This window comes from Lutra lutra, chromosome 12 (assembly GCF_902655055.1).
Source record: "Lutra lutra chromosome 12, mLutLut1.2, whole genome shotgun sequence".
NCBI classification, from domain to species: domain Eukaryota; kingdom Metazoa; phylum Chordata; class Mammalia; order Carnivora; family Mustelidae; genus Lutra; species Lutra lutra.
In genome coordinates, this window is record NC_062289.1 from 41,062,354 (window position 1) to 41,083,084 (window position 20,731).

The following is a 20,731-nucleotide window of genomic DNA, read 5'->3' on the forward strand; positions in this document are numbered from 1 at the left end:
GGTGAAAAATTATTTTCCTCTAGAGCAGAAATGGACAGAATGGACAAACACATCCTTTAAAATAACCAAGATCCTGTGTTTCTTTGTGGGTCTGCAGTAACTGTATGATTGAGTTATAGGTTGATCAGAAATTTGTTACTGTTTCTAATTATTAGAAAGTTACATTGTGATTTACTTGATAAGATTAAAAAGTGATTAAAACATATAGCCCTGCATGTTAGCCAATGATTTAAAAACATTTCATGGGGGCGCCTGGGTGGCTCAGTGGGTTAAAGCCTCTGCCTTCAGTTCAGGTCATGATTCTAGGGTCCTGGGATCGAGACCTGCATCGGGCTCTCTTTTCAGCGGGGAGTCTGCTTCTCCCCCTCTCTCTCTGCCTGCCTCTCTGCCTGCTTGTGATCTTTGTCAAATAAATAAATAAAATCTTTAAAAAAAAAACAAAACAACAACAACAAAAAAAACATTTCATGGGACACCTGGGTGGCTCAGTTGGTTAAACATCTGCCTTTGGCTCAGGTCAGGCTCTCAGGGTCCTGGGATAGAGTCCCACTCTAGGCTCCCTGCTAAGTGGGGAGTCTCCTTCTCCCTCTGCCTGTAGCTTCCCCTGCTTGTGCTTATTCTCTGCTTAAAAAAAAAAATAAGCTTTAAAAAAATTCATATAGCATCTGGCTAGGAAAGTCCCTTTGTAATATTGTTATAGGTGAGTAGGTATATGAGATTTGTTACTGTAACCTGTCATATTGATTGAAATATTATGTCTTGTTTCGTTTTTAGATTTTGAGGCTTGCTAGTGTTAATGTGACTTTACCGAAACCATTTTGCATATATTACCTTCCTAATAATTAAGTTAATAGCTCAGAAATTATGACTTATGCAATTTCCAGTTGGACTTAGAGGAAGAGAAATTGGACTTTATTTTTATTTGGATCAAGGGACTTAAGGCAGAGAATTATAAGGTGCCTTGTATATTGATTTAAAAATGTGCTCTGGCTTTGGAAATCTTTTTTAAAAATTTTATTCGTTTGAGAGAGAGAGCGCGGGCACGCATGTGCATGTGCGTGCAGGTGTGCACAGTGGGGGAGGGGCAGAGGGAGAGAAAGGGAAAGAAAGTCTCAAGGACACTCTGCACCAGCCCATGGATCTCATGACCCTGAGATCATGACTGGACCCAAAACCAAGAGTCCAAGGCTCAACTGACTGGGCCACCCAGGCTCCCCTAGCTTTAGAAATCTTTGACGCTCATTTCCCACAGTGCACTCTTCTCTCCTGCTTGTTTTAGAGTCATTTTCCTTTCATAAAATAAATTTGAAATTTCAAAAGATATTTTAATTGTGAAAACACAAGGAAATTGGGGATGATTGTAAAACATGTAGTTCAAATACCACTTCCACTTTTTTTTTATCCTCATGATAGAATTCTTAAGAAGATAGAGATTCATTTCACATTCATTGTATGTACACTGAGATCATTAAATTTCAACAATTCTGTAATGTTTTCTGGGTGTGATTATTTATGGTTTGATCTTTTAGTATGTAATTTCATTAAGTAAATTTCCTTACTGATTGGCTTTAAAAAAAAATCTATTTAATTGCCTGCATTCTTCTTCCTCAATTCCCTCATTTCCTCCAAATTTTGCTTTTCTACAGTGTGGGGTGTAATGCTTAACTCTTGAAGCCTCTGTCCTGCTTTAAAGAAGCATGTGTTTGTTTTAAGTGAATAATAGTGAACTAATACATGACAGTGCAGATCGCTATCTTGTGTAGATAGTGTTTTCATATTTTCAGGTTCGGAGTCTATTTTTAGAATTATTAGCTAAGTGTAAACTAGCCTGAACTGATGATCTGATTGTTTTGAAAGTACTTCTGTCGTTTTAGGCAGTTTATGCTTTTTCAGGATTTTGATTTTTACAGAGGAACCCCCTGGAGACCTTAGTTTCTGCTACTGTTTGGCAGACTGTAGGTATTCAGTAAATATCTGTCTAACAAACACATGTCTCCACCCTGAACATCTTTAATAAGACTGTTGGAAGTCCAGTTTTATTTAAAAATATTTAATTTTGATCAGTATTCAAGCACAAATAATCTCCCAAAATAACTTAAAACTGCTTAACTGCAGAGTGGAAATGGTGAAAGCACCAATTGTAAAGAATTTCTTGTTAATTTTTAGTGTCTACGTCAGCAAAGCTGTAGCTGTTGGCTAAGATCTGAAATAGAGCTATACTGTATATAGTCACGGAATTCATTATTCCTTGATAAAATGGGATTCTGAATGCAGAGTTCTTTCATTCTCTTAATTCATTAGTCAGCCCATGACTCACTTGAAAGATGGGGAGGTTGTTATTCTAGGCTGGTAATTATTTGCACTACAGATTTCCTTGAGCCCATACCTGGCTTTGAATTACTGTCACTGTGGTAAGATACTCTGCTTAAATAGTACTGTGACATAAAGTGAACCCTTTGTTTTGTTTTCAACCCAAGCAGTACTTTGGTCCTAGGCAAAATATGAGCAATATTTCATATATAGTCTGGCCTGATCCTTGGGTTTACAACATAATTACCAGAGATAATATGTTTAGCTTTACCATCTTGGGTGAGTCATTTCTGAGAATTAGTTGAACAGGGCTAGATGTGGGTAGAAGAAAACCTTTGGGTTTTCTTAGAAGATTATTGTGAGATCTGATAGATTCAGAGATACCAGATTCAGATGTCTGTTGTAATATCCAGGGGCATATATAAGTGGTATTTTGCTTTTTTTCCACATTGTTTATTTCGGTATATGTTCTGTAGCTGATATGGGAAACTGTTTTCTCTCCTGTAGCCTTTAGTGCCCCTTCTGATTTCCTCCTTCTCCTTTCACTAGTTGAGATTTGGCTTATCCCACCTTTCTCACTCGCTCATTACTTTTTACATTAAGGATTTCTCTCTCTCTCTCTCTCTTTCTCTCTCTCTCTCTCTCTCACCTTTTTTTTTTTTTGGCCCCTCCCTCTCCTCTATGACTTTCAGTCATGGCTTCTTCCATATTGCTGCCATTCCGACCTGTCCTTGAATCCCAGTTCTTAAATCCTGTCTATGCAACTTGCCTCTGAATTTGTTTTTTGATATTTCAAATGGGGAAAAGTTATACCTACACCGCGTGGTGGTGTATTAGTTTCCTAGGACTGCCATATGAATTACCATACACCGAGTGGCTTAAAACAACAGGAATTTATTATCTCCTAGTTCTGGAGGCTAGGAGTCTGAAATCCGTTGTTGTCAGGACTGCGCTCCCTCTGGAATCTCTCGAGGAGGATCCTTCCTTGCTATTTCCAGCTTCAGGTGCCTGTTGGCATTTCTTGCCTTCCTGGGCTTATGGTCGCATCACTCCAGTCTCTGCCTCCATCTTTTCCTTGCTCTCTTCAGTGCCTCTGTGTGTGTGTGTGTGTGTGTGTGTGAAATATCCCTTTCCTTTTTCTTATCTGAGCATTTGTCATTGGATTTAGAGCCCACCCAGGTAATCCAGGATGATCTCCTCATCTCAAGATCCTTAATTATATCTGCAAAGACTCCTTTTCCAAATAAGATAACATTTTCACGGCTTCTGGGAATTAGAATGTACATATTTTTGGGGGGACCCCATACAACCTGCTACATACACGCACACATGTGTGCACACACTCAGGGAAGGGCAGACGGGGAACGAAAGGGAAAGAATTTCACGGGGACTGTGTGTGCTGTGCACAGAGAAATGTACAGATGGAGGCAGAGACTGGAGTGATGTGACCATGAGCCCAGGAAGGCAAGAAATGCCAGCAGGCACCTGCCTGATACAGGGGCTCGATCTCATGACCCTGAGATCATGACCTGAGCTGAAACCAAGAGTCAGATACTTAACTGCCTGAGCCATCCAGGCGCCCTTTCCTGCTCTTTAGAAGCCTCTGCCCACCAGCATTCTCCATGCCGGCATGATTTTGGCAGTTAGTACAGACATATCTCATTTTATTATGCTTCACTTTATTGTGCTTTGTAGATAATGGGTTTTTATAAATTGAAGGTTTGTGGCAATCTTATATTAAGCAAGCCTGTTACTGCCATTTTCCCAACAATCTCTGCTTACTTCATGTCTCTGTCACATTTGATAACTGTAATATTTCAAACCTTTTCATTATTATGATATTTGTTATGGTCTTCTGTGTTTTTTGATAATACTATTGTAATTGTTTTGGGTATCATGAACTTTGCCCGTATAAGACAGCAAGCACACTTAATTGATAAAAGCATGTGTTCTGACTGCTTCACTGATGGGCCATTCCCCATCAGTCTCCCTCTCCTTAATCCTCCCTGTATTCCCTGAAACACAACAGTATTGAAAATAGGCTAATTAATAATCCTACAGTGGCCTCTAAGTGTTCACCTCAAAGGAAGAGTCCCATGTCTCTCACTTGAAATTAAAAGCTAGAAATGAGGGGTGCCTGGGTGGCTTAGTGGGTTAAGCCTCTGCCTTCGGCTCAGGTCATGATCTCAGGGTCCTGGGACGGAGCCCCACATCAGGCTCTCTACTCTGCAGGGTGCCTGCTTCCCCCTCTTTCTCTGCCTGCTTCTCTGCCTATTTGTGATCACTCTTTCTCTCTGTCAAATAAATAAATAAGATCTTAAAAAAAAAAAAGCTAGAAATGATATGCTTAATGAGAAAGGAATGTCGAAAGCCAGTAGGCAGAAGGATGGACCCCTTGCACCAAATAGCTCAGATATGAATGCAGAGGAATGATTCTTTTTCTTTTCTTTCCTTTCCTTTTCTCTCTTTTTAAAAGATTTTATTTATTTCTTTACTTATCACAGAGAGAGAGAGAGCACAAGGAGGCAGAGTGGCAGGCAGAGGCAGAGAGAGAAGCAGGCTCCTTGCTGAGCAAGGAACCGGATGTGGGACTCGATTCCAGGACCCTGGGATCATGACCTGAGCTGAAGGCAGAGGCTTAACCGACTGAGTCACCCAAGTGTTCTGTTCTTTTCTTTCTTTTCGTTTCGTTTCTTTTCTTTTCTTTCCTTCTTTCCTTCCTTTCTTTCTTTAAGATTTTACTTATTTGAGAGAGACAGAGGGCATGAGCAGGGCAAAGGGAGAGGGACAAGCAGACTCGCCACTGAGCTGGGACCCTCCCCTGACACAGGGCTCCACACAGGGCTTAATCCCAGGACCTTGAGATCATGACCTGAGCCAAAGGCAGATGCTTAACCAACTGAGCCACCCAGGCACTCCTAGAGAAATGGTTCTGGAAGGAAATGAAAAGTGTTACTCCAGTGAGCACATGAGTGTTAAAAAAATGTGAAACAATCTTGTTGCTGAAGTGGAAAAAGTTTTAGTGGTTTGGTTAGAAGATCCAACCAGCGACAACAGTCCCTGAAACCAGAGCCTAATTCAGAGCCAGACCCTCCTCTCTTCAATTCCATGAAGGCGGAGAGAGGTGAGGAAGCTGCGAGAGAAAAGTCTGAAGCTGGCAGAGAGTGGTTCACGAGGTTTAAAGGAAGAAACTGACAGAGTAAGGTGGAAGCAGCAAGTGCTGACGTAGAAACTGTAACAGGTGATCCAGAAGTTCTAGTTACTTAATGAAGGTGGCTACACTAAACAACAGATTTCCAGTGTAGACAAAACAGTTTTCTATTGGAAGACGATGCCTTACAACTTTTATAGGTAGAGAAGGGGAGTTAGTGCCTGGTTTCAAAGCTTCAGAGAACAAGTGGACTTTCTTCTTAGGTGGGGGCTAATGGAGCTGGTGACTTCAAGTTGAAGCCATTGCTCATTTTCCATTCTCTAAGTCCTAGGATCCTGAAGAATTATGCTAAATCTTCTCTGCCTGTGCTCTAGAAATGGGAAAACAAAGCCTTGATGAGAGCAAATTTTCTTACAACGTGGTTTACTGAATATTTTAAGCCTACTGTTGAGACCTCCTGCTTAGAAAAAAAGGTTTCTTATAAAATAATCCTGCTCGTTGACAATGTACCTTGTCACTCAAGAGCTCTGATGGAAGTATGCAATGAGGTAAGTATTTTCTTGCCTGCTAACATAACATCAGTTCTGGAGCTCATGGGTCAAGGAATCATTTTGACTCTCAAGTCTTATTTAAGAAATAAATTTCATAAAGCTTTACCTGCCATACACAGTGATTCTTCTGATGGATCTGGGCAAGGTAAATTGAAAACCTTCTGGAAAGGATTCCCCTTTTTAGATCCCCATAAGAACATTTATGATGGGAAGGGGTTCAAATATCAGCATTACCAAGAGTTTGGAAAAAGTTGTTTTCCTCCCTGATGGAGGACTTTGAGGGATTCAAGACTTCGTGGAGGCAGTCACTGGAGATGTGGTGGAAAGAGCAAAAGAACTAGAATGAGAAGTGGAGCCTGAAGATGGGACTGAACTCCTGCAGTCTCATGAGGAAACTTGAACGGATGAAGAGTTGCTTCCTACGGATTAGCAAAGAAAGTGGTTTCTTGAGATGCTTCTACTCCTGGTAAAGATACTATGAAGTTTGTTGAAATGACAATAAGAGATTAGAATATGATATAAATTTAGTTGAGAAAGCAGTGGCAGGGTTGGAGAGGATTGACTCCAGTTTTGAAAGAAGTTCTAGTGTGGGTAAAAGGCTATCAAACAGTGTTAGTGTGCTACTGAGAAATCACTGATGAAAGGAAGAATCATTTGATGTGGCAAACTTCATTATGATCTTATTTGAAGAAGTTACCACAGCCACGCCAACCTTCAGCAATCACCACCCTGATTGATCAGCAGCCATCAACACTGAAGCAACTCTACATCAGCGAAAAGGGTATTGCTTGCTGAAAGCTCAGGTGATGATTAAGATTTTTTTTTGGCAATAAAGTATTTTAAAATTAAGGTATGTGCATTGATTTTTAAGACATAATGCTATACTATAGTATAAACTTTTATATGCACTGGGAAATGAAAACATTTATTTGACTCAATTAATTGCAGTATTTGCTTTATTGTGGTGGTCTGCGGCAGAACTGCCATGTCTCTGAGGTATGCCTGCGCTCAGCTCAGAACATTCCCTCTCCGCTTCATCCCCCACTGATGCCCCATTGGTAGCCATCAGGCAGTCTGGGCTTGTCTTCCATCCTCCCTTGTCTGGCCATATCAGGTCCTGGTAGTTGTGACCTGCTTTCCCTTGCACCTCCCCAGACCACAGTCTTCCTAACCCTTACACTTCTGGGACTTTCTCACTTACTGTTAACATGACTTCTTTTTTTTTTTTTTTTTTTTTAAGATTTTATTTATTTATTTGACAGATCACAAGCAGGCAGAGAGGCAGGCAGAGGGAGAGGAAGGGAAGCAGGCTCCCTGCTGAGCAGAGAGCCTGATGCGGGGCTCGATCCCAGGACCCTGAGAGCACGACCCAGGCCGAAGGCAGAGGCTTTAGCCTACTGAGCCTCCCAGGCGTCCCTTCTTATCTTCACAATGACCTTGAGTCCCTCCCCTCTTTCCTCCTATTTTTTTTCTCACTGTCCATCCACTTGGACCTTGACAAATTTTTTTTCATTGCTGCCAAACTCTACTCAAGTTGGATTGTTGACTCCTGGATGTGCTGTGTGCCCGTGCACCCCAGAGCCTCTGCTTATGTGGTCCCCTCAGTGGAACTGTTCCTTTCTATCCTTCCTCCTCTATTTCGTTCAGTACCTTAAAGTTAAATTTACTCTTTCTTCCCTCTGCTTAGGCCACAGTCATGTTCAGTTTTCTCCCGTCTAAAAAAACTTCTTGACCTTGCTCTCACTTCTCTTTTCTTAAAATTGCTTTTACTTTGTCACTTTCCTCTTTATTCTTTGCTACTTGCCTTTTGTTTCCATTGCTTTCCAGAAACTCTTCTTTTAAAGATTGTCAGTGATCTCCTACCAGCATTTTTAAGAGGCTGCACTGTATGGTGGTAAGGAGCAAGACCACTGGAGCCAGCCTGCTGGGGTTTGAATTCTGGCTCCACCACCAGCTAATAACTGTGCGACCTCGAGCAAGTTATATAATTCCATTGTTCAATTTCTTGATCTGCAAAATGGGAATAATATTAGTACCTACCATTATAGGGTTGCTTGTAAGGATTAATTAGGTTAGTATATGTAAAGGTCTTCTAAGGATGCTTGACAAAGGGTATGTACCAACCATTAGTGTTTTATTTTTTCTAACTATTATTTTTTAGTCTTTCTTTTTAGCCTCTGTGGTATTTGATATGGTTGACCATTTCCTCTTCACTGTGTTCAAGCTCAGACTAATTCATCTGGGGCCTTTTATCTTTGTGACCCTCTTTGTGGTCTCTTTCCATGTGTCTGAACTGTGCTTTCTTATCCCTTTTCTGGATAATTTTTCCTTATGGTGATTGACCACCATAGTTCTTACCCTTATAGGAATGTCACCCCAAATTGTATTTTTTGCCCTTTCTTAGCTCCAGTCCTGCACTTACAATGTACCTAACCAACATAATCTCCCTCTTAAAATCAGCTCCTGGCTGGATTACTTTTTGTTAACAGACCTGTGGCAGTGTATCATAGTATGGGACCAGGGGGATGCTGTGTCTGAAACCTCTGAAGCTCAGGAAAGCTTTCCAGATCAGTGCAGACTGGCACATTCTCCTTGTCCGGAATACTGTTTTCAGTGAACAGAGCTGGATGTGGAAAGGGTTGGGGAGACACATTACTAGCAAGTGCATTCCTTAGTTTCCTTAAGCCAAGAATTACATCTCTTGCTTCACAAACGAAGGGTAGGATGCCTAGCTGTTGTAAACTTGATTTTTGAGTGTTTTTTTTTTTTTAAGTTGTAGGTATTCCGCTCCCCCTGCCCCCACCGCCCCGCAAAGCAGACCTAGGTAAATAAGTTAAATGTATGTCTCACAAAGCAGAGGCAAATAGCAAATTAACTAGAGTAGAGAACAGGACATGATTTTAATTAAGCAGTGGTAGTTTTTTTTTTTAGTGTATTTCTGAGTTCTCTAAATACCAAAGGGCAAAGCTGATAAAGATTTCCCTGTTTTCTGAAATGCAATTTCTCTTACTTGGAATAGAAATTTTTGACAAAGGTTTCCTCTAACTTGCTGGTTTACCAAGAAGATGTACTTAATAGTAATTAGTGGTCATATAGTTATTTGAGTGTGGATTAACAGCTTAAGATGTCTGGAAATCAGACAGTTGGAACCACTCTCATTCTCGGTTAGTGTGCCTTGCAATACTTTGACACACCGCATTCTTCCTGTTGACAGCGACTATTTAAACAAAACACCTTCATTCCCTAATGGGTTTTGATCTTTAGGGATTAAACCCACGAGGACTATTAACCTAAGGACTGTAACTCAATTAGCTGTAAATGATTTAAAATAAACTAATAGATTCTCCATTTGGAGAGCTTGGTGTCTTCCTTAATTTTTTCTCCATCCATCTAATGAATAGTGAATGTATTCTTTTGACACAGTTGTCATCAGTCTTTTTTTGTTTTGTGTTTTTTTTTTTTTTCCCTGTATAAGTTTGTTACCTGATGTTTTGGAAGTTTTTAGGATAATTTACCTTGAGGATTCTTCTTTTCTATACCAGATCTTTGCTGCTCAAGTCTGACTTGGCTTCCCGATGTCAGACAATATTCTTTATGTGAATAGGTGTGTTAAAGATTCAGTTTCCAGGGCACATGGAAGTGCACTGATGGTCTCACCTATCGCATCCTGGCTTGGGCCAGTATTGTTTTGAGCCACTCAGTTTCACTGCCCCATGACAGGTCCTCTCTATGGTTTGGTGCAGAACAGATGTTACAAGATATTAGATTACTGATAACAAATTTCATGTGTAACTTTAGGATTCAGTGATCCAAGGTGTTGTAAGTTAGAATTAGTTTTCTATTTGATGGTTTTCCTCTGCATCATTTCGGTTGAATTTTAGGTCTCGGCTTTTGCTAGTGTTAGTTGGCTTTTATTGAATGTTTTTCTGCATTTTTGGTTAGCTCTTCTTTTTGTTTTCATTTTTCACTTTATCTCTTCTTTCTTTTAGAGTCTACTCAAGAGTAAAACTTCAATAAAAACTTGTATTTGTAACCTGAGGGGTGTAATAAATTCAAGTCTAAACAAGTTATATCTAATTATAGGACTGCTTTCTAGAGAGGATGTAGACACGCTCTTAAAAATGATTGAGGTAAACTTATGTGAAGTTGGATTTCTGTTGTTTTCTCTGTTATGGATTAAAGGTAAAAGGAGAAGTATTATTGTACTCTGCTTCTCTAGTTTATTTATTGTCTTTTGTACTTTGAGTATGTTAAAATTTACATAAAAAATGGGAAAGGAGGGACATCTGGGTGGCTCAGTCATTATTAACCATCTGCCTTCAGCTCAGGTCATGATCCCAGGCTCCTGGGATCAAGCCCCCCATCAGGCTCTTTCCTCAGCAGGAAGCCTGCTTCTCTCTCTCTCTCCCCCTGTTTATGTTCCTTCTCTCCTGGTGTCTCTTTCTGTCAAATAAATAAATAAAATCTTTAAAAAAAAAGGGAAAGGAGGGGGTGCCTGAGAGGCTCCGTCAGTTAAGGGGTTAAGCAGTTAAGCTTTTGCCTTCAGCTCAGGTTATGATCTTGGGGTCCTAGGGATGGAGCCCCTCATCAGGCTTCCTGCCCAGCAAGGAGTCTCCTCCTCCCTCCCTCTCCCTCTGCCCCTCTCCCAACTCACGCACATGTGTGCTTTCTCTCTCATATACTCTCTCTCAAATAAGGAAATAAAATCTTTAAAGGTGGTAGTAAACATCACATTTTGCTCATCTCTCTGTAGCAACTCAGGGAAGTAGAGCAGGGCCCAGAAAATGAGTTGCATTTAACATTTTTTATTTTGGCATTCATTTTTTGAGAGCATCATTACAGTGTTCAGGGCTGACTTATTTTAAAATTGGAAGAGTCATTAACTGAGACTTGCAGTTTTTTGGTTTTGCCATGATAATGATCCTCTTCCTCTTGAATGAATGGAGTGTATGATTTTTTTGGCTGCATGCTTAGAGAATGGAGAGTAGAAAGGGCTTTAGAGAACATCTAAGGCAATACACCGACTGTTTTAGGTGAGGAAACTGATTCAGCTTGTTGTCTAGAGTTGTGCATTGTGCTTGCAGAATCAGGACCGATAAAGAAAGGATCTTTTGATTACCCCTGTGCTTCTCTGAGGAGTCCTGGCATCTCAGAAGGCAGAGATTTTTGTCATCTTTGTCAGTTGACCAGTTTCTCCCAAAGCAAGAAATTAGGGGCCTAGTTTTGAAGCACTTAACACAAAGAATTAAATGTACCAACTTGAAAATGTACATTGATTTTGATTTTGTCTGCTTTTACCATCCTGGTAGATAAATTTGTGATTGAAAGGGAGTATAAAAGTTCTTAAGTAATTAACTCAGTGGAGAGAAATTACCAAAATAGGTATTGATTCTAGGTCATTCTGCCCCCTAACTCTCCTTCCCCAAACACAGTGAGAATTTAGGAGAATTTAGGAGATCCATTGCAAGAGTCATATTCATACTAGCTGTTATGGTGATTTATGATATATTTACTATTAGGTAAGGAATACTTGCTCTTTTTTTTTTTTTTTAAAGATATTATTTATTTATTTGACAGAGATCACAAGTAGGCAGAGAGGCAGGCAGAGAGGCAGGCACAGAGAGGAAGGAAAGCAGGCTCCCTGCTGAGCAGAGAGCCCAAAGACTCGGGGCTCTATCCCAAGGCAGAGGCTTTAACCCACTGAGCCACCCAGGCGCCCCAGGAATACTTGCTCTTGTGGAGTTTTGGGTTTGAGGAAGTTAATGTAGAATTAGAGAAAGTATACTATGATTGTATGTTTGTAATAAAATGCCTTTTTGAAATGTATATTTTATGGTAGAAAATCATTTATGGATAAAGGAATTCATTATGATATTCATTTAGTCTCATTCTATTTGATGGGATATCAGTACTTGAATTTTTCATTTTTATTGTTTTAAAAACTGTTTTTATAAGTTTGTTTCTTTTCTTTTCTTTCTTTCTTTCTTTTTTTTTTTTTTTAGGAAATCTCTAATACCCAATGTGGGGTTCAGACTTACAACCCCAAGATCAAGAATTGCATGCTCTTCTGATTGGGCTCACCAGGCACCCCTGTTTTTACAAGTTTTTGATAATAGGAAATAGTCGTTTTGTATTTCTGTGTTCCCTTTGGACATGCTAACTGAGTCAGTTTGGGTTTACTGGGCTGTTCCCCAGTCCAAATATTATTTTATTAAATTAGAAAAAAAAAAGCTTACTGAGTCATGATGTTTCCTCTCTTTCCTTTTTATAGCCAACACATATCTCTTTATGGTACAAGCTCGAGGAATAATGTTGAGAGAAAATGTGAAAACAATAGGACATATGATCAGGCTGTACACAAATAAAAACACTACCCTCAATGGTACAGGTAAGATTCCTTGCTTCTTCATCATGCTTTGTTTCTGCTTCTTACCTTTGTAGTTGCAAGAAGTAAACCAGATCCCTCAAGCTCTGAGACTCCTGTTAAAGATGAAGGTATCTCCTACCACGTGTACTGGGAGATTCATTCACTGCTTGGGCCAGACTGTCCCATGTTTTAGGATCTATAAAGGTGTTCTCACAGAGGCGATGGGGGTTTTGTACAAAGATACGGGACTTAATTCTTTTTTATTAAACTTAATTCTTGCAAACATAAAGTACAAAAAGCAGCGTGTGCTTTTTCAGTTCACCTATCATAGTTAAAATCAACCGCAGAAAGAATAATTTATCCGTATTAGTCATTCCGCCATCTCTCTTTATGCCTATTCTAACTCCTAAAATGTTTTTCTAACTCTGTTTAGTAAATACTTATGTTTTTAATTATAGAAGATTCTTAATAATTTTATGGCCTTTTTAGGGGGCTTAAGGAGAAATTATATAAAAGCGGAAATCCGTAGCTGCTGTTTTCCTTTAAAAATATTATCTGGAAGTAGAATGTCCATCAGAATCACATGAGGTTAAAACCAAGTAATGGGCCAATATTAGTGATTGAATGAAGGCAGAACTGAGGCAAATACATTGAACTATCATGGAAGAATGCTCAGCCTCCCACGGGGCAGTGTTTCTGCAGTGACTTCTGAAGTGTTATTGGACGTTACTTAAAGGTTTCAGTAACTGGTTATCACTTGTTGCATCCTTTATATTCTCATTTTAAACAGTTAAAATTTAAGATTTCATTCCTGTCAACAGTTCTCCATTGTGCCACCGTAAATGACAGATACGCACACACACATGCGCACACTATCTGCCAACCACAGATGTTCTTTCTTAAAATGTATGTTACAGTGGGTAATAGTTTTACCCTTCTAAAAATTCAAGACTGTATCAGATTGATTCTTAATTTCACACGTGCTTTTGCAAAATTCAGTCTAGTCATTTGTCTGATTTGTTTTATGATGCTGCAAGTCAAAACACTCTTGTTTCTCCCTTTTAAGTCGAAGGACGTTTCTTTTAGAAAGACCATCATTGTACCTGATATTTTAATAGTATCGTAAAAATCTCATTAACTGGTCTTCTGCTTTAATTGGTCTTCTGAATAGTAGGTCAATGTTAAGAGCATTTTAAACATTATAAAAGATTCTTTAGGACTTGTCCTGGTTGAATAAGCTGATTGTCAAGTGTTCATTAAAACTTTACTCAACTGGACAGAAGTACTCAGCATCCTCAGACTACTGTGTTTGTATAAGGGAGTGCTGGACATCGGTGCATAATCGAGTTCCTTTCCTGAGGCATGAATAAGTTTCATGTGGGAACTCAGTTGAGCTTGATTAGGAGAATTGATTACTGGGTTAAGGCAAACTCTTCCCCCCCAACCCCCCACCCTACAAGTAGAAGACAAGAAGAAGGGAAATCCTCTTTTCCCCTTACCAACTCAGTTTCAATACTGACCAAACAACCTCTGCCTACTTTGATTAGATTTGGCTTACTTTGATGAACCTTTGAAAATTTTTCTCATGGTTCATTTACTGGTGGTAAACTGTTCTGTCATTGTATCAGCTAGGAATTGGGTTTGGCTGTAAGAGGGACCTGGCTGCAGTGGCTTAAGCCCATGGGACTCCACGTTCTTATGTAAAAGAAACCTGGAAGTTGGATGTCTGGGGCTGTGGTGGAGAAAGTCTCCACACACCTTCCATCTTCTGCTCTGTCATGGAGTTTTATAGTCTTCGAAGGTTGTTGTGGTGCTCCAGTCTTTCTGTTTGTACTTGGGTTAGTAGGAAGAAGGAAAGGAAGAAGGAAGAAGAACAGAGGGACCCTTTTAAGGAGACTTTCCAGAAGTTTCACATGATATTTCTGCTTCCATCGCATTGGCCAGAACTTTGTTGTAGGGACTGTAAATTACGAGCTGGGCACACTGGTGCTTTGAATGAAATTGGGGTTCTGCTACTTAATGAGAAAGGGAAAATAGAGTTTGAGGAGGCAACCATGAGACTCTGCTGTGTTCATGTATATTGAACAGTTCATGTTGTCAGTATTCTAACTTCGATACTTGGAGACACAGCACTAAGAAGAACATCCTCCCTTTGTATGAGGATCTCTTTTGAGAGAGATGGAAGCATACATAGTTACTTATAATGAAGTTGTTTATTTCTGCACAAACTTATATAGTTTTAATCTGCTGGTAAGGAGATAATGGCCAGTAAGGTGTATTGAGAGCTAATTGAAGTTTGGGGGAGAATTGATTAACATGTGCTAGCGCTTTTAAAATTTAACACTTGATGGCAAATAGGTTGCAATATTTCTAAGAACATTTGATTTCAAAAAGGGGTTTTTAACCTTGTACTTGACTTTCTGAAACACCAAATGTAAAGAAGTACTACATATGATATTTTTGCAAAGACATCACATCCTCTCATCATCAAATGATGCTTTGCCTTGTAGCTATGGAGTTAGTCAAATTAAGGAAACAAGATGCAATCAGTGAATAATTACTGAAGCAGATGATAAGGGTCATACAATGTTAGAACTGGTAGATTTGTTAGAAATAGCCGAGCGCACCTCCTGTTTGACGGCTGTGTGGTCCGAACCCTCAGACACTGCCAGGCTAACAGAGCAAGCCAGGGGTAAACAGACTAGAATTCTGAGTTTCTGTCCCCACTTTAAGCTGCCCTTTGCAGGAAGAACAAAGTCCTTGCAAATTCAGTTTGGTGCTCTTCTCCTTTTCCTATAAGTGGTAAGTTCCAGTGAGAGCTGAGGAGGGACCTGTCCAGCAGTTTTCATTCTGTTTCTCTCTTCTATTTAGGTGTGGCTCTAGAAAAGAGAAAGAAGGCTTGGGCCCAGAACTCATTGTGTTTTCACCCATCCATTCATTAGATGAAATAATGTCTACATTTTAAAGCAGTTGTGGTAGATCCGCCTCAAATGCATCTATCATGCGTAATGCTCCTGATTTTGAAAGCAGTGGTTATACTTGATGGACCCAAGCACTTTTGTGGGAATAATGATTTTGTGGGTTTATTACAGTATAGTCTCCAAAAGCTTAAATTATTGTTGGCTGAATGATCAGTTGTGAAGAGTTCGCTTACAGTAAGTTTTTACCATGTTGTAGATACTTTGTTTGATACTGGAAATCAAAGGCAGTTTGATTTAAAAAAAAAATTATTCAGACTAGTGGCAGGGGGTGTGTGGGTAGACTTATACATAATACATTGGGATAACATAAGCACCACTGGACATAGTACCCAAGGAGTGCAGAGACTTTTCTGTAAGTCTGGCAGTGAGTTGATTCTTATGATCATTTGTAATGATTTAGCCAAGAATAACACATTTAGTTCCAAAACTTTGTATTTAAAGGAAGTGAATATACTGCTATTCCATGTGTCTTTGAGTTTTTTATTTTTAATCTAGTCCTTTAAAAACTGATCAAAGTGATACATGGGTTTTTTTTGTGAAAGACTCAGTCATTCTAACACTAAAATAAAAAGTGAAACAGTCCTCAGGCCTTCTGCTGCCACCAGACTCCCCAGGGGCAACTTCCGTTAACAGTTTGTTTTGCAGAAATGTCTAGAGAGCTTACGATTTCTGTGAGTTGGATGCAGATTTATAGAATCATAGCATGTAGCTAAGAGAAGGGGCCCAACATTAATCACGAGAAAGAATAAGTTGTGCAAAAGAAGAAAATACTCTCATCTAAAGTTAACTACATAACATTAAGAAATACTTAAGAATTTTGAGAATGTTAATATTTATCTTCAGGATTATAAGAAAATCAATCTTTGGAACACATAAAGGCCAGGGACAACCTTAATTATCTTCTGTTTTTAGCTCCCACAAATGCATAGACTATAGTGGCTGCCTAGTATAGTAGGAGTCCCCATAAATACAGAAAAATTTTTTGAATAATACTTGAAATTTGATCTGTATCTGGATATATATATATATATTTTTTTTTTTTTTAAAGATTTTATTTATTTGACAGAGAGAGATCACAAGTGGGCAGAGAGGCAAGCAGAGAGAGAGAGAGAGAGAGAGAGGAGGAAGCAGGCTCCCCGCAGAGCAGAGAGCCCGATGTGGGACTCGATCCCAGGACCCCGAGATCATGACCCGAGCCGAAGGCAGAGGCTTAACCACTGAGCCACCCATGTGCCCCTGGATATATATTTTTAAAAGCATCTTAAAGAATCAGAACTTCAATGGACTTAAATGGACTTAAACTTATTTTATGTTCAGTATCTTTAAACGTTTCAGATGTATATGGGGACACATGGAGTATGGATTACTAGAGGGGTCTCTGCTCTTGGTGTGTCCCTGGGCTTACAAAACAATTGCTGTGCACTGAACGCCCCTCCCTTTTGGCTTGGAGCATTTTCCTGTGAAGTGCTTTCCAGGGCTGCTCTGGAGAGAGCTCCTGGGGGGATTCTGTCACTGGGGCTTTCCCACTTTCCCGCTTCCTGGAATCAGCCTTAGCGGTTATACATTGTTCAGCCCTACTTATCATCTTGGGGTTTCCTGTCAATAAGTACACTTATCTTAGAACCTCCCCCATGCCCTGCCAAATCACAACTGGGATTTCCATGTGGTGCTTTGGAATTGGACCTTCTCTTCCAGCTTCTGTCCCCTCGTTTGTACTGGAAGCCCTTACCCTCCACTTAGGAGGCTCTACAGGGTTCTTCCAGCAGGTATGCCTGTGCTTAGAAGTGCCATCCTGGAGCCCAGGCTGCACCCCTGTCAAGTCCATTTTGATGATGGGTGGATAACTGTAGTAGGCAAAAGGTATGCAGGGTGGTGTTTAGTGTTCTTTGACTCTTCTCATATACTTCATATTCAATTGCCAGGATTCTACCATTTTTCCCTAGGGAGAGGGTTTAGCTTTTATAGGTTAGTAGGTGTGTGATTCTTACCTTTCACCTTTTGCTTGCTGGTCACTGGCAGACAGGCCTCTCTTTCAAGTCATATGCCTGTTCTCCTCTTTCTTACCTCTCTGCCTGCAGACCAGTCATCAGACTCTCTGTCATCAGAGCAGATTCCTGGAGATTGAGAGGACCTCTTTGCATTTTCCTCAAGTGTCTGCTAGAGCTTCATTTCCTGTGGGTACATAATTTATGATCCAGGAGACAGACACTCATTGAATCAGCTGTTTCCATGTGTTGTCTCTTACCACCCATTGGTCTTGTCCTCTTAGACTGGCTTCCTCTGACATAGAGGAAACTGTCAGTTCATGGTTCTCAGACTTGCCTCTCAGAACCTTGTTCCAGAAAGGGCCAAAACACGATCTCTTTGGCTCCAAGTTCAAAATTTCTAAGATTCTGTATGTCCTGGGTTAAGTCCTATGCACGGCTCTGAACCAGTCACTCACAGCTCCAGCTGTGGGATTGTTGTAAGCAGTTTGTGCATTTCTCTTATTGAAATCTGGAAACGGCTACATGCGGTAGGTAGAGAAGAGAAACTACATTGTCTGGCCCTGTACCACAAAGCTCGTGCATGTCGGAGCAAGGATTTGAACTCCACATTTGACTGTGGCGCTCTAACCAGTGCCCTCCATGCTTCAAACTTGTAGTAGCGAGCGATAATGGACCTAATGTAATGCACAGCCCAGGGCTCCCTAGGGACGGCTTCCGAAGAGTTGGGAACTTAAAGATTTAAAATGGACTGCATTACGGAAGTAAGTTGAGTGGGTCAGTCTCAGTTTCTTGAGTGTGGGGTGGTGAGAAAACATGACTCTCACCCCTCAGCCTGGTGCTTACTAGAAGCATTGTGCTGTGGCTCTGTGGTCTCCAGGATATACCCTTGGCCACCGATGCTGGAGGGGATCCCCTGGTGTACTTTTCCAGTCTCTTTTGATCTTGCTCAGCTGGGGGAGGGATGGGAGCAGGTGTGCTCGTATGGCCACAGATGAGCCTGCTCTGTATGTGTGTACAGATGAGGCCAGGTTGCTCTCTAACCTTGTCCCCGAGCTCCCCTGGGAAATCACGCCGAGAGGTCCTTTCTAGTAGCAGTGAGGGGTGAATGGGAGAGTAGCCATGGCAGCCGTGCTTGCTTTTCCTTTGTTCTTTATAGATAACTGCTTTTAAGTACTTCTGTAGGTTGCATGTTGCAAGTCTTCTTGCAGTGATAGTGACTTATTTCATGCTAGGAGCAAAGAAAACGGCAGTTTTTCGGTTGTAACTTTTTTCCTCTCTCTCCAAGATTATCCTGAAGGCAATAATTCAAGTGATTATCTTGTTCAAACAACAACATATCTTCCGGAAAACTTCACATATTCACCATATCTACCCTGCCCAGAAAAACTGCCTTATATGCGTAAGTGTCATCTCATTTTGATTTAACTGTTTGCTTGTGTTATAATAAAATAATAAAAACCACATAGTTTGAGCACTCCACGTTCAGATCATCACTGTGGGTGCTAATGTTCATGTTACATAGCATATTACGCGATTTTTTTTTTTGATGAAGTTTTTTTTTGGAAGGGGAGGGGGATTGAAAAACTGTAGAAAAAGCTCATCCTTTACCCACAAGTAACCTTTATCATGAGTTTGATTTGTATTCTTACAGGTTATTTAAAAAATTTTTTTACATAAATAGATGGTTAGATAGAAAGTTGTAATGTTGCAAAGGTTTTAAAAATTTGTATAAGTGGTCTTAAAGTTATGTAAAGTCTGTAATTTGCTTGCTTTTTAAGAACTGTCCATGTTGATACATATAGATCTATTTTTTTCTGTAGCTACTGTATAGTACATCTTTGAATAAATGTACCACATTTCAGTTACCTTTTTCTCTGCTGATGGAAATTTATGTTATTTCCGCTCTTTTGCTATCACAAAGTAGTAGCATAGGGAGCAGCGTAGTACAGAGTTCTCTGCACATGGTGTGCATGTGTTTGTGGGTTCAGACCTAGAACTGCAGTTGCTCTATAGGCTGGCTTGAATTTGAACCAAAGCAGCTGGACCAGTTTATATCCCCAGCAGCAGAGCACGAGTGTACCATGTTAATATGGATGGACTTTAAAATTTTTGCTAATCTGAGGAAAATATTTTTTCTCATATGGTAGATAAGAACTGCTATCTCACTGTTTGAATTTTCACTTTTCTTATTATTAGTAGGTTCAAGTAACATTTTTAAAAAAGATTTATTTGTTTATTTGAGAGAGAGAGAGAGAGTGAGTAAGTAGAGCACAAGCAGGGGGAGGGGCAAAGGCAGAGGGAAAGAGAATCTCCAGCAGAGTCCCCACTGAGCACGGAGCTGAGGTGCGCAGGGGTTCAGTGTCATGACCCTGAGATCATAACCTGAGCTGAAATCAAGAGTCAGACACTTAACAGAGTGAGCCACCCAGACGCCCCTCAGTAATTTTAGATGTGTTTATGAGTGGTTTTACATTTTCTCTCCTGTGACTAAGTTGTGTGCTTTATCAATTCCATATTGATTAATTAGGTTTTCATATTAATTGATGTAAGTTCTTTACGTATATTCCAACAGTGACCTATTATCTGCTGTATGTGGTGTAACAGCTTTTCAAAGTCCCTGGCTTGTCTTTCCATTTTGTTTATGGGAACTTTTATAGAAGTTATATTTATAATGTTTCTAAGTGTATCAGTGATTTTTTTAAAGTTGTTGCTTTTTGGTCTTAAGAAAGCTTTCCTTATTACTTGAAGGCCATACAAATACTCTTATTTCCTTCTAACAGTTTTACCATTTTGTATTTAGCTTTCTTTCTTTTAAAGATTTTTTTATTTATTTGAGAGAGAAGGAGCTAGAGAGAGAGAGCACAAGTGGGGGACACAGGGAAAGGGAAAAGCAGACTCCATGCTGAGCAGGGAGCCCGATGCATGACTCAATCCTAGGACCCTGGGATCATGACCTGGACAGAAGGCAGCTGCTTAACTGACTGAGCCACCGAGGTGCCCCCAATTTTAAGCATACTTTTTATATATAAGCCTGTACGTTGATTTTTATATAACTAAAATTTAAATGAACATCTTTGTGAATTGCTTGTTTACCCTTGGGTTCTAAAATGGTATCTGAATGTGTTTTTTATGTCTTTATGTGAGTATTCTTTTTTTTTTTTAAGATTTTATTTATTTACTTGACAGAGATCACAAGTAGGCAGAGAGGCAGGCAGAGAGAGAGTGGGGGGGGGACGCAGGCTCCCTGCCGTGCAGAGAGCCCAATGTGGGGTTTGATCCCAGGACCCCAGGACCATGACCTGAGCCAAAGGCAGAGGCTTTAACCCACTGAGCCACCCAGGCGCCCCCTCATGAGTATTCTTTATTGAGGAAATTAACCTTTG

General features: G+C 40.1%; 1 protein-coding gene across 6 annotated transcripts in view; it reads left to right on the forward strand.

The window, feature by feature from the left end:
* Positions 1-20,731, forward strand: part of B4GALT6 (beta-1,4-galactosyltransferase 6) — a 70,378-nt gene that overhangs the window by 13,021 nt on the left and 36,626 nt on the right. For 5 of the 6 annotated variants that reach the window (XM_047697746.1, XM_047697742.1, XM_047697743.1 and 2 more), the window contains 2 exons: positions 12,284-12,400; positions 18,634-18,747. In XM_047697746.1, coding sequence (XP_047553702.1) covers positions 12,301-12,400; positions 18,634-18,747 — 214 coding nt within the window. In that variant the 5' untranslated portion in view covers positions 12,284-12,300. Of the gene's footprint in view, positions 1-5,786; positions 6,010-12,283; positions 12,401-18,633; positions 18,748-20,731 lie in introns of all 6 variants that reach the window. The other variant, XM_047697745.1, reaches the window with a different exon arrangement.